Source organism: Sceloporus occidentalis, unplaced genomic scaffold (genome assembly GCF_023333645.1).
Source record: "Sceloporus occidentalis isolate IW3139 unplaced genomic scaffold, rSceOcc1.0.p SCAF_55, whole genome shotgun sequence".
Taxonomy (NCBI): domain Eukaryota; kingdom Metazoa; phylum Chordata; class Lepidosauria; order Squamata; family Phrynosomatidae; genus Sceloporus; species Sceloporus occidentalis.
In genome coordinates, this window is record NW_028317035.1 from 4528001 (window position 1) to 4542357 (window position 14357).

At 39.5% G+C, this 14357-nt stretch overlaps 1 protein-coding gene across 1 annotated transcript; it reads right to left on the reverse strand.

Moving 5' to 3' along the window:
• Positions 1–690: 690 nt before the first annotated feature.
• LOC149287958 (dnaJ homolog subfamily C member 8-like) lies at positions 691–11305 on the reverse strand. The gene is made up of 9 exons (XM_089492343.1): positions 11237–11305; positions 8413–8514; positions 7809–7865; positions 6944–7010; positions 6734–6828; positions 6220–6291; positions 2496–2587; positions 2260–2335; positions 691–816 (listed from the first exon to the last, which is right to left on the reverse strand). The coding sequence occupies exons 1-9, from the start codon at positions 11303–11305 to the stop codon at positions 691–693; spliced, it is 756 nt and encodes a 251-aa protein (XP_089348469.1).
• Positions 11306–14357: the final 3052 nt, after the last annotated feature.

The window sequence follows — 14357 nt, forward strand, 5'->3', positions numbered from 1 at the left end:
TCAAGAGGTAAAATATGAAGAAGGGGCAGTTTATCTTGTTTTATTTACCACTGGAACAGTAAATGAAACAACTGAAGGTTGCTAAAGAATGTCTTGGTCTTTTTCTCCCTGCTCCATGATCACTGTCAACATTGGCTTTGTCATGCGAGTGTACTGATCACTGTGACACAGCGGCGATCCTACTGATTCCTGCCTCTCTTTCTCAGTTGCAAGGCAGACTGCTTAGGCAGGAACAGACAGCTCCAAGTGCATACAGAGATGCAATAAATGATTATACATAGGCCATGATATGCCATTCTCATGATCAGAAAAGATCATGGCTTTGGGGAAGGCATTGAACGTCCTTTGTCAAAGTGTAGTTAAGTACTTTCAGCTGGGCTTACATGAATTCTACCTGAAATCATTCTTTAAATGTCCTTTTAATGTCTTGGTTCTATAAAACATAATCTTGGTAGACATCAAACTATCGAAGTACAAAACGTTAAATTACAAGCATTTCCTGAGCAAAAAAAAAAAAAAAAAAAAAAAAAAAAAAATGAATAGTGGCCACTGTACATAAGGAGAGAAGGATTAATTCTCAGCCAAAGGGACAAGCACCCTCTAGCACAAAAAAAAATATTTAAGGAGAGAGAACATATATGCAGTTTGTAAAACTCAGTGGGGGTTTATCTATCTATGCAGAAAAGTGGGTTACTCTCTCTGCTCCATCTTCACTTTGGGTGGTTTTAAAAAGGTCCGAGCCTTCTTTTCTTTTTTCTTCCCTTTCGTGTGGGCTTGAAAGTTTCTCCAACTGTCTACACGTCCATCACGACTTTCCTAGAAGAGAAAACAGGTGAGTTGGGACAAAGACAGATGCCATGAAAATATATCAAAGTTCAGACCTACATATCTGGACCCCATTCATATCAGTAGAATTGGATCTGAAAAATAATACACACATCGATAAGTATATGTTAAGCCTCAGTAAGCATGACACTTAATAAATCTATGTGACAGAACCTTACGCCAAAGACCTGTTTTTAAGCTGGATTTCTGATGACCAAAGTTCACAATGATGTCCTGTAACCTGAGCAGTTTAGATACAATTACGCATGGTTGGAAATATATCCATGCAACATTAATAAATATCAATCAGCCCTATTGTTTTAATAGACTGGTCAAAGATCAGCACAAATGGTCAGCTCAGTATTTGTGTACTGCCATAATAATGCATGAGATGTCACCAAGAAAACCAAGAACAAAGTATTGTGGGTGCTCAATGTTCAATCCACATGGCGACATTAATGAAGTTTATATCCCACAACCAATACTTTGATTTATACATACTAGGACAATGTAAAAATAGAGTATCTGTTTTAAGGTGTCATTTTTAAATAAATGGTTTGTCGCAGATATATATATACTGTATCTGCTCAATTATGACACATATATATATATATATATATATATATATATATATCTATATCTATATCGTATTTGCTTGATTATAAGACAAGGTTTTTTCAGAGCAAATGCTTTGAAAAATACTAGGGCTGCAACTAACAATTATTTTCATAATTGATTAGTTGGCCAATTATTTTTTCGATTAATCAGATTAAAAAAAAAAGTTTATTAAATTATTTTAAATAAATGAAAAATTTACAAACAGGATGTTAAAAACAAACAGCAGCCAGTACATGCTAGAACCTGGGCATGATAGGAATGTGATTACAGGCTCCCTATGCCATGCTATCTCCCCCCCCCCACACACACACACACACACTTACACATCCATGCTATCACACACACTCATTAACAAACATTCATTCACTCGTTTTTTTTATTTCGGCATTTTGCCGATAATGCCCTTTTCGGCCGATATATTTCGGCCACCGATATATCAGTGCATCCCTAGTTTTTATTAAATATGAAAAATAGATTACATGTGAATATTTTTCCTATAGGGTAGTCTTATATTCAGGCTTTTTCTTTTTCTAAATGAATATTCAAATGTTGGGGTCATCTTGTAATTGAGCAAATATGGTGTGTATATATATATATATATATATATATATATATATAGCGATGGGTAAAATCTTCATTTATATTGTAATATACAGTATATACATATATAGAGTGTTTTTCTGCTATGTTGTTCACTGACTTATGTAATAATGCAGTCCCAGACTGTTCCCTACAATTCCTATACATTTGTTATTTAGTTCTCTTAAAGCATTTGAAGGAGTAGGTCATGCTACAGTGTCTCCATATAAAGGATACCTCAAAGTTTTTCTGCCACTCTCTGTCTCGTTTTGCTTTCTCTTGTGCTTCAATTTCCTCTTCTCTCTGCCTTTTCCTGAAACAAAAAAAACAGTAATAATACTGTACACTAGCATTAACACAGTCATAAGATAAAAAACAGCATAGCATGGTGAAAGGTTTACTAAAATTATATTTGGCGAAAGCTCGGACTTTTCTATAATGCTCACTCAAACTCGTACAGCTCAGATACAAACCTTTCATGCATTTCTTTTGCCTCCCGCTCTTTCCGTTTTATTTCCAGCTCTGCAAAGAGTTTCATGGTTTGTTTGTACACAGCCTGTTTGAACTGTGGGCAAAAAAAAAACAACTTAGGGTTATACCTATAATCTACATAAAGAACCACTTTATGTCCCAGACACTAACAATGAATACATTTAAAAAATCTAATAAAGGAAGATGTATATAATACTCACTTACAATCATCAGCTGATGGCGGTATCTCATAAAAGGAAAACAATAGAAAACTTATAATTGAGTAAATTTCATATATAATGGTATTAAAAAATGAGAGACTCTTCCAATATATAGAGCAGTCACTGCTCTAATGTGCATGCTCAGGACAACTCTCAGCAATCAAGTCAGAGATACCCTCCAGTTCCTCAACCCTAACCCCAGTCCTCTGACTTTCTCATCATACATATTGTGGATTTCATTCACTGTTGGCCAGGGAGGCTAACTGGGGTTAGGAAAAAAATATAAATAAGTAGCAAAATATCTACTCTGCTCTATATATTGTAAGAGACTTAAATTGTAATACCATTATATGTGATATTTACTACACTATGGGCTTTCTGTTGTTTTTTGTTTTCTTTTTATGAGATAGTGTCATCAACTGAAAATTGTAAATGGGAAGTGTCACGGAGCTGGCTAGTCCGACCGACTACCTCCGCTGTCTTGTGCTCCCTTAGCCTGGGACTCCACACTTTCCCTGGTTCCCCAGTCACTAGCCGAGACTCAGTGTAGGGTAAAACCAAACGAAGACTGATTTATTTCTCACACACAGGACTGGATATATTCAGCAAATCACACATTAACAAAAAAACAAGATATTGGGGCACAAACCGCCCCCTTAATCTGCCTCCCAGAGACAACAGGGGCAGTAACGGGATTAACAATACAATAGGTGGGGGGAGACTGATTTATACAACATTAAACTGAAACAATGGTGGTCTCTCCCTGGTGGCAGATCCTGGCTGTCTGCTGGAGATAATCCCCTCAGCTAGTGATGAGATGATACTGCTGGGGGTAGCCACAGAAGTCTCTACAAATCCAGGGCCCATAGTCAATAGGGAGGAGGCTGGCAGTCAGGCCTCTCCAGTGGTCCCAGTGATGGAGGCTTCCGTCACAGGAAGTATTATATAGATCTTTCTTTATTAGATGTGTGCTTATACGGTTATTATTGTAAGTTTGTTTGTGAGGCAACTGTGGAAGTCTCGCCTCTTTCTGTTGCAGCGGCACTCGGATGATTTTATTTTGACAGTGAGTATATATTAGCACTGGAGTACCACACAAATATTCTGCGCTTATTAGGACCAATTTTCTCTTATACTAACAATGAATGGCCTTGTTGGATTGACTACCAATTTTTTGTTCTTTTAGCAAGATCCCACTTAGATTTATAACACTCATGGACTATAACAAAAAATCCCAAAGCAAATCCAACCCATGACCCATAAGCTTCTAGATGTACAAGAGTTTTAAGCAAATAGATGTAAATAAGGATACAGTTAATGTGAGGACCTACATTCAAACCCATTCACTCTACTGAAACAGCTCTAACAAAAGTTTCCAATGACTTGCTCTCTGCCAAAGCAAAAGGTCACTTCTCTAATACTACTGGATCTCTCTGCTGCTTTTGATACTGTTGATCACCACCTTCTTCTAGACTCACTTGCTTCTATAGGCATTCGAGATACAGCTCTCTCCTGGATCTCCTCATATCTGTCTAACCGTTCCTTCTCTGGCAAGACATCATCGCCCCTTCCACTTTCGGTTGGTGTCCCCCAAGGTTCAGTCCTTGGCCCTCTGCTGTTCTCTCTTTATACTTCCTCTTGGCAAACTAATCAACTCATTTGGCCTCCAGTATCATCTATATACCCAAATCTACCTGTCTTCTCCTGATCTCTCTCCATCTCTCCTGTCCCGTATTACCAATTGCTTGTCTGCTATTTCTTCATGGATGTCACAACGCTACCTGAAACTTAATGAGTTCAGTTTTAGAAAGATTATCTTCCCTCCCTCCATCTCCACTCCACTACCTGAATTCTCTATCACCATTAACAACACGACTATCTCTCCTACTAACCAGGCCCGATGCCTTGGGGTCATCCTTGACTCAAACCTCTCCTTCATCCATCACATTCAGTCCCTCGCCAGATCCTGCCACTTGCACCTAAAAAACATCTATCGTATCCGCCCATTCCTCACCCAAGAATCCACAAAAACTCTGGTTCATTCACTTATTTCCCGTCTTGACTACTGCAACACTCTTCTGGTTGGCACTCCACTGTCTCGACTCTCTCCTCTACAGTCTATCCTAAATGCCGCTGCTGGGCTCCTCTTCTGCTTCCCCCCTCTGTGAAACCCTCCACTAGCTCCCAATTACCTTTAGAATGAAATTTAAAATCCTGGTACTGACATATAAGGCCTTCCATAATACTGCTCCTCCGTACATTTCTGACCTCATTAGCAAATACTCTCCTACTCGATGCCTACGTTCTTCCCATGGGCTAAGGCTCTCCTCCTCACTTATCACCTCTTCCTTTTCCCGTCTACAAAATTTCACTCGAGCTGCCCCATATCTCTGGAATCTACTCCCAAGGAACCTTCAGCATTCACCCTCCCTCCCGATATTCAAGAAACATCTAAAAACTCACTTCTTCAGAGAAGTTGCACCATCTTAGCTGCTAGAACTTCCTTGTCATCGATACAACCACCACACAACCTCTCACCCTTTCTCTATGCCTTATGTTTGTCACCCCATTTCCCTCTAGATTGTAAGCTTGCGAGCAGGGCTCTCTCCACCAAATGTATCGGTTTGTCTTAGTCTGTCAATTCTCGTCTTGTCATATCCCTTGAATTTATGTATTGTATTAAGCGCTGTGTAAACTGTTGGCGCTATATAAATAAAAGATAATAATAATAATAGCAATAATTTATTAAAGAGATGGTAAAATGTTTTTTATATTAAGAAACATGATTAAGGCAACCAGACACACTTGCAAATGCATTATAAAAAAACAAGGCACCTCATTTTTCTTCCCCCTCTGGCTGCCTCTACTGAAAGCAGGAAGCCTACTTAAAGGGACACTCCATTCTGGAAAATGCCCTTTGCCCCAATTGCATTGTCTCTTTCCCCATCCCCTTGGTTTGCAGGAGATCTCCTACTGCCTGCAACCATGTGGTACACTCACCACCAGTCAGATCCAGTGCTAGCTCATTAATGGTTCTGGGGGGTCTATTAAACAGCCAGTCAGCGGTATGACAACTAGTCCACAGAGGAAACATTGCTCTGCATGTCTGAAGGTCGGTGCTTTCATCTCCATGTATAATAATACATATTAAAGTACTTAAAATGTACTTTAATATGTAGTTGTTGGTGAGGGTGGCATGAGACATTAGACCCTCCCTTTATGTGCATAGCCTGTACTTGCTATTCAAAATCAATGAACGCTTCAAAAACTAATACCAGGTATGCTAGCTGAATGCTGTGATAGTCTGGCATTGCTCCAATTGATTTAAACAAGACATCCCCTCCAGTTAATTCAATGTGAGCACTATAGGGCATGTGCAAACAGCGCACCCAAGTGAATCCCCTGCTTTCACATTAGAGGCAGTCAATGACAGGAGTAAATTCTGGTTTAGCCGAATCCTAGTTTTCATGACTGCGAAAAAAAAAATCATTCATATAACACTTACCACTTCTTGGTCATCTTCCTCAACTACTACTGGCTTCCCTTCTTTTTTTAACTGCTTCTTCTTTTCTTTGACCTGAAAACAAAAGCAATGAGAAGTATTCTAGATACTATAGACTGAGAGACAGTTGGGAAGTGAAAAGCCAGCTAAGACTTCATTTATTCTTATCAGACTACGCTACTATTTATTAAATAGAAAAATACAAGATCAAAGCCATTTTGCCTTTCGTTTCTGATCATAGAAAATGTCCTTGTTGTAGACGAGTTATAATTGGGCGGGGGACAAAAACCTGGAACAATGGGAAAACTCATCATCTACAAATAGGCATGAATCATTAAGAGTTCGCAACAATGGCATTTGAGTAAGAGGTGAACCTAAGAAAGACTATTTTTGCAAGGCATGTATGGTCTTAAAACTCAAATACAACAAATCAGATTTTAGTTTCTTATTTTTCTTTCTTTTAGGGATTACATTAACATATAACAGCAGCTGTTTATAATGATGCATTGGTACTCACAATATGTTCAACATATTCCTGTCCAGCCTGGATTACATCTAGCGCCCTCTTCTTCTGCTCTGGGTCCAATAAACGTTTGTATGCCTTGTCTACAGCTACAGTTTAAAAAATGGGATTAGATAATACATTTAAATGAATTAAATACACAATAAACATATATAAGAGAAAATAGAGATTTGGTTTTTTGTGGATGATGTAGAATCAAATTACCTTCAAATGCTTTCTGGGCTCTGTCTGGGTCATCTTGATTTTTATCTGGATGGACAAGGATTGATAGCTGTAGGGTGAAACAAAATGGCCAATATTAAAAAAAACAGCCCAGTGCTTTATAATTGACTTTTATACATACACTGATTCCAGCACTATACACGAACACACTGATTCTGACACTATAGCATACACACACATTTACATACACTGCTACTCATCCTCCTTTGCCCTCCCAGCCACACCGCTGCCTTACATCAGGGCTCGAAAAACCACGGGCGCCAGGTTTCATTGATTCTTTGTATTGTAGTCTACACATAAGTGTCTTCTAACTATGACTGAAGGGATCAGGGAAGAGGTACACAAAGCAACTTTGTTAGGAGGCATATGTGGACTACGCTGAAGGACTGCTTCTTTAGTGCTACTGATCGGAATATATTGGATTTTTATGGTGAACATGGGACTTGGGTCCTTTTACTAAAGCTTGAGTTTACCCTGTGAAGTCGAATTCAGGGTTAATGCATTATTCAGTGAAGTAATAACTTACGACTTGATCAATTACATACTACATGTATAACATGATGTACATGATGTAACTACCAAACTAGCATCAGATTCTAGGACACAAAAGAGCTACTACTCAAGCAATGTAGAAGTTGTCTCTAACAATTTAAAAAATTACGAACGAGGCTCAATTTTGACAAGATTTAAAATTTATTTCTGGAATGGAATGAACCTAATAAGTTTTAGCTTAGGTTTCAGTGAACAGTTAGATGAAACATTTCTTGTTAGCAACTAAGTACAAAACTAAGACAGTTTTCCAGTCTTTAATCACAGATTATTAAACAATGTTTCAGATTATATATACCTGTCGAAATCTCTTTTTGATTTCCTCATCTGTAGCTTCAGGGTCTATTTGCAGAACCTAAAAAAAACACACTGCTAATGACTAGAGGTGATATTACTTAACAGGTACATAATACATTTATAAATAAAATATGTAACAGTTGACTCGTAGTTGACGCGTAGGGACCTCTGACACATGAGTATTTCAGTTTTTTGGGTTTTTTTTAGAGGATCCCTATTACAGGGCTTTTGAGACCAGGGTCCACCGTGCAATATGTTATCATCAAAATACATAGATATAATAATAATAGAGTGTTATTTCACTAAATGTGGACTACCCTGTTGTCCAAACAAAACATGGACAAATACTATGGAGAATACAACAAAGCCATCAAATAACTTGAATAAAATGTGCATATCATATTTTTTGTATTTCAAAAAAATACAATATTTTAAAGAAATGTAATTAATTAAGCAGGTGTTGACATTGTAAATAGAACTGTGTTTTAACCACAAACAAATACCAAACTAGACCCGATAACTATTACCCCAAAGGGTACACTATAAAACACTGAAATAGAGGGAATGAGCATGAAATAGAGGGTCATATATCAGGACAATTTTACCTCAAATGGGTTTAGGTTGAAATATGATGAACCAGGCCTGAGAAGTCTTTCTATCTGCTGCTTTGGAGTAAAGACCGAGTCACGCTTCTCAATTTGCTTAACCTGTGAAGCACAAAATCTATTTTATATTCGGTAAAACAGTTACGCAAATTTAAAAGAAATGTTCTTTTGTAGCAACGGAAAGATTGTAGAAATATCAGATGTGAGAAAAGAAAGATTTAGATCCTACAGTGTAGATAAGGGCCCACCCTTGGGCAGGGGCCAGCAGGTTGCCTCCCCCAGACCCACCATTCTGTTTCTCCCTTCCTCACACTTGTGGTTTCTGAAGTTCTAAGTGAAGTGAAGCGAAGCGCTGTTATACCTCAGCACTCTGCTTCTCTCAGACCTGCTGAGAATACAAGCGTGGGGGAACTGTTGCTGCTTCGTAAGGGTAAAGGGGCCCAGTAAATCCTTCTTGTACTGGGCACTGCAAATCCCGAGAGCAATCTTGGCATTGATCTAGTAGCAATATAACTGTTTGACCAAAACTTGGTTACTAGGACTGGGTGCATTGCCTTGCAGGTTTTAAGGGAGCAGGGATGTCGGGCCTCTTGTTTTGCTGGGCCCAGCGCACCCAGTACTACAACATTAGGGGGGGCCAGTACTCCCTGAATCCTGCAAAATCCTAGGTGCCAGGAAATTATTTCTTGTCGACATGTTGGCCTTCGGTTTATCGAGGCCTAATATTCACACATAAACTATATGACCAAAAGTAAGGTTACCCACCAAAACATTCTCACTGTCCGCCATGATCATTCTTTGTTATGTAAGTGCATTTTTTTTGTCATTACCACAATGCCTATATAGCATTAACCATGTTTTTACACAGCATTTTTATTATCTGCGGTAAATTGTTTTTTTTCTATCCACTGTGTGCATCTCCTTTACGCCTATTCCAAAACCATGGGTATTAATATAGCGTTGACTCCTGTTTGCAGCTATAACAGTAACACTCTTCTGGGAAGGCTTTCCACATGATTTTGGAGTGTTCCAGTTGGAATTTTTGACCATTTATCAGTAGAGCTTTTTAGAGGTCAGGCATTCCAATTCAGAGAGAGGGACTTCTGTTCGATAATACAGTGCCTTTGCAAGAAATGCTGCTAGCTAGCCAATTACAATACCATACCCAATTTATATAAAATATTCTGTGAGTATGTTGAGAAGACTCTCCTGGCACACCAGACACCATGCCAAACTGACTTATCATTCCAGTTTCTGTCCAGTTGAGGTAATGAAAGGCAGCTTGCTGGTGGTAGCAATGGCAGAAAACATGCTTACTTGACTAGTCAGAAACGATAAGGAGTCACTTACTGAAATTACTTTAAAAAGTTTGTGCTTACTGCAGTAATTATGCCTTACAAGTTTCTTTTTCACTGTGTTTACAGGGTTTCTTTATAATTTTAACAATTGATGAGAATAATCTCGTGCATTCAGAATTTCAGAAACAGCATAGCTTTCAAGCGTTGTAATATAATGACCTACGTATAAATCAGTGCAGCATAACCAGCAGTCTGGATTCTCAAGCTCCTGCCAGCAAGTGTATTTAGTCTTTTAAAAATAATAGAATATGGGAATAATCTCCTGAGTGTGTCTTTTTCTAAGAATGGCTTGGTACATAACAGTCTGCGTGGCCAGTGAAAGAGTCTCTACAGCTGCCTACCATTGCCAGCCTGCTTACCAGTGTGCCAACCAGCTGATCTCCCAATGGATCAGTGGGCAGCAAGCTGCCACTTCAATTACCCCCCCAACCAAGGTCTGCAAAAATGATACCTAACAGCCATATTAGTTTTGTTTAAAAAAAAATTAGAATAGTAAGATGGCTGCCAACAGTGCAGTGCCACCACCATGGGGTACACTTTACCAACCACACATTACATAGTGGGGGACACTTTATCCCACCAACAGTGTGTTACTCCCAAATGTTACGTTATTGGGTCAGTGTTAAATGTAATTATGCATTTGCATTTTCTTTCTGATATCACTGTGCTAACAGAACCTCAGCTCACAATCTAAATGTCTTCTGTGATTGTATGTATGTTACTCTGTAAATGTATGAACAATACCAGTTTCAGATGTACAATAAACCTGAAGACACCTTATTTGTCTTAAAATCTTGCAATCTAAGGCTATTCAGTTAGCCACTAAATGTATTCTGGCACAGAAAGAAACTAGTAGTAGTAGTAGCAGTATTGCGTAGTAGTAGCAGTAGTATTGAGTAGTGTGTAAAGGTCTAAGGAACTTTGGCTTGTGAAAGTGCAGAAAGGTGGTACAATGCAATGGAGCCTAGAAAAATATGTCTGGGTATTGCTTGTTAACTGCAGGTCTACTGTTAGTATAACGAGTCATGATATTGAACCCACATTTGGGGTGGGAATAAATTATTTATATATATAATACTTAGTATGCCCCTATACTATATATCGTCTTTTATACTACTAAACTACTAAGTGTGAGTTCCGGATGTTGTAAACCTAAACAAGAAGGGGGAAGAATACTGATTCTATTCTTCTTTTTAGCCCTAATCAACCATATGATGCTGTATGGGCAATACAAGTCCAGTGCCCTCCATCATAATACCCAAGACAGAACGAATTCAGCCAAATGTACAGCTTCAGCCCCGCGTATTCAAACATCCAATGCATGAGTCTTTATTAGCCCGTCCTCTCGAAGACGGTTTCCCGTCACACATCGTATAACAACCCGGACAACCGGGTCTCCAGCCCACCAAACACATGCCAACAATAGCTGCACAATTCTCATTCTAACCCCTTCATGATGACGTCACCTCGCTGTAAAACGTCGAGAACGATTCCTCCACCGGATCAGCAGAACCACCAACGCTGGGAGCCGCCATTTTTCCGCTGCGCGACGTCGTACGTACGTCAGCACGTAATCGCACGCAGGCAGCAAGGACACAGGGGGAGGGAGTGGAATCGCTCGTAATGACGTAACGTAGATGGAGTGACTGCTTGGCTGTTAAACAGCGCCATCTGTCGTTAGTGTGGCGGTATGGCGATCGCCTGTGAAATACAACACACTTATACAGTGATTTAGATGTGTGTGTGCATGAATCAGTAATTTGATTTGTGTAGTTGAGCTCCTCATAGAATTAAATTTGAACGATTTGGCCATTTTTTCGCACTGTAAACATTTTTCATTTTAGGTTTGGCTAGCTTATATTTGATTCATGCCATAGGTTTTCCACATTTTATTACCATCTTTGGTTGATTTAAACCTTTAAATGCTGTCGTTTATATTGAGTGAAATTATTATAAGATGCTTACACTTTATATAGTGTTAAACCTAGTATTGGGGCTTTTTTTTTTGGGGGGGGGGAGCACAAGCCCTGCTTTTCAAAAATACCAAAGTTGAGTTAAAGAGGAACTACCATCAAACTTTTTTGTTACTAAACACATTTTCAATTATATATTGTGCTGCTTTCTTTTCTTAATAATTGTAGTTTCTGTATAATATAATATTTTTCAGACAACTGCAAATTAGCCAATCGTATGTGTTCTAGATATCTTATCTTATTAGGTGTAAAAATATATATAAACATATACATTTAAAAAAAAAAAATATCCCATCATATGTAGCCCTATACAACATTTTAAACACATCCTTCCCATGCCCTACAGCCCTCCCTATTTACCTAAAATAAATCCATAAAAACTAGAGAAATACAAAAAATACACTTTGCTGACATCTGTTTTAGGGAAGAAAATAATATGGGGTACTTGAATTGGGGCAGCTAAACTAACTTGGGGGATATTGCTGAACATAAAATAGTGTTTATGATTTGATGAGTTTTCAAAAATATATGGCTTGATGGGGGTAAATTGAATTGGTCAGCTTCCAGGATGTCCAATGTACTTATTACTATAACTTGTTAAAAAAGCAAAAATAAAAACATTGTGTACTAAACTCAGGACAAGTATTATATATTATACTTTACCTTATCCACTTAACCGAGTTATACTGTGCCATTGCTGCTGTGTTTTTATTTTTTTTTAGCTATGAAGAATAAAGGAATATTTTACGATGAGCTCATTTATGTCCTTGGAAATGTGAGTGCATTACGTTAGAGCCCTGCGCGGTACTGCTTTTTTAATCCCACTCCCGCTGATTTTTTGACCAATCCCCCCGGCCAATTAAGCCCACCTCCTTACCTGAACTGCAGATTTCCCGCGCAGTCCCGCAAGGCTGCCCTCGAGTTGCTCCCTCACAGCGTCTCTTCTCTTTCTCCCCCCAGGAACAAGGCGGAGTCACGGGAAGTGACGTCACATCACGTGACTCCGTTTTGTTCCTGGGTGGAGCAAGAGAGGAGACACCGTAAGGGAGCAGTGAGAAGGCAGCCTTGCAGGACTGCGCGGGATTACCGGGACGCGCAGGTACAGTGCCTGACCACCCGCAACCCCAGCAAGACCGCCCGCGCCCGCAACTTTCTTCTGTGCAGTCCTCTACATTATGTACCTGCAATACTGCTAAGCCTCATTTACATACGGCGTTACACTATTTTCTGTCAAAAATCTCTTTTTCCCCTATGTGGATGTGCGCCCGAGTTGGAAGAGTTACAAAGAAAACTAATAAGAAAAAAAGGGGCTCACAAAGACAAAACTGATAACTGAGGCAAACAGAAACAGGCTTTAGTTTACGGTTGTGTTTTAGGTTCTTGTCTTTTTCTTTTAATTTACTAATATGTTGCTTTTACTGACTATTCTTGGGTTTTCGGATAGTGTTGTGTCATTCCACATTGTTTGGAATCAGCAGACATTTTTCCTTAGTCCTTAAATGAAACAAATGGTAATCTTTGTTAACCTAAACAAATACATGTGTTGCACGCCATTCCTTTGTAATAGAGAGGCTGTGCTTTATTAAGTATCGATTTACCGTATTTATCAGGTGGAAGTGAAAGAATGATTTGTTAATTAACATGCTCATAGACTAACCTGACAATCTGCAGTAAAGTCTGTTCTCACTCTGGTTTAGGGTGACCACATGTCCCGGATTGCCTGGGACAGTCCCACAATAGGACTTCATATCCCGCGGTCCAGGCAGCCTCAATCCAGGACAATTTATTGTCCCGAACTAGACATTCCCCCAAAACTCAGGAAAGGAACTTAAGCAAAAACCATGCCATGTCTGCAAAATAAAAAGGAAATCCAGGTATTCATCCTGATACGTGCAAAAATGTGAAAAGGTAGAACAAAAACATCAATCTCCTATGTTCCCGCTGAATTTGAGGTTGCGGCAGAGGAGTAAGTTGGGTTGTTTTGTGCTTTCGGGGGAATATAACGTATTTTGATATTCAGGGTTAGTTTTATCTTCAAAAGCATGAGGTGCACCTTCTTGGTTCATCTATAAAAGTAAAGTTGAAAGCGTCTTGCACCATGGTGGAATTTGAACAGTGGCGTCGCTACAGGGGATCCAGATGTCCCGAATTCAATCCGGGACAGTGCACCTCACTGAACGGGGCTGTCATCACCCACGAAGCTTATTGAGCCGCGCTGGCCAGCTGACTCAAATCTATTTCGGATCGACTGGGGTGTATTCTTAAAATGCCACCCCTGTCGATTTGAAATTGAATTGAGTCAGCCGGCGCCGCTCAGTAACATTCGTGGGCGGCGTCAGCACGACTCAATTACCTTTGTGGGTCGGTGCCAGCCCCGTTCAGTGAAGTGGGTGGAGAAAGTTGGCAGCGGGAATTCAGCAGAGTCCACTGTCAGGCCGCGTGTCTTCAGTCAGGTAAGTTGACAAACTGGGGGCATGGTTGGCAGTGGGAGGCTGGGACAAAGATGGCTATGGGAAACTGGTGAGAAACTCTGTCCCCGGTTTCCCATAGGCATCTTTGTCACTAAATAGCTCCCCATGGTCCCATGTTCAGTGACAAAGATGCCTATGGGAAA

Bases quoted from the DNA above. Each gene is read 5' to 3' on its own strand.
- LOC149287958 (XM_089492343.1), bottom strand. From the start codon at position 11,305: ATGGCGGCTCCCAGCGTTGGTGGTTCTGCTGATCCGGTGGAGGAATCG. The intron at 7,011-7,808 runs GTATATATAATC...TTCACCCTACAG, and splicing joins TCAAAAAGAGATTTCGACAG to CTATCAATCCTTGTCCATCC. The intron at 2,588-6,219 runs GTAAGTGTTATA...TTTTGCCCACAG, and splicing joins AGGAAGATGACCAAGAAGTG to TTCAAACAGGCTGTGTACAA.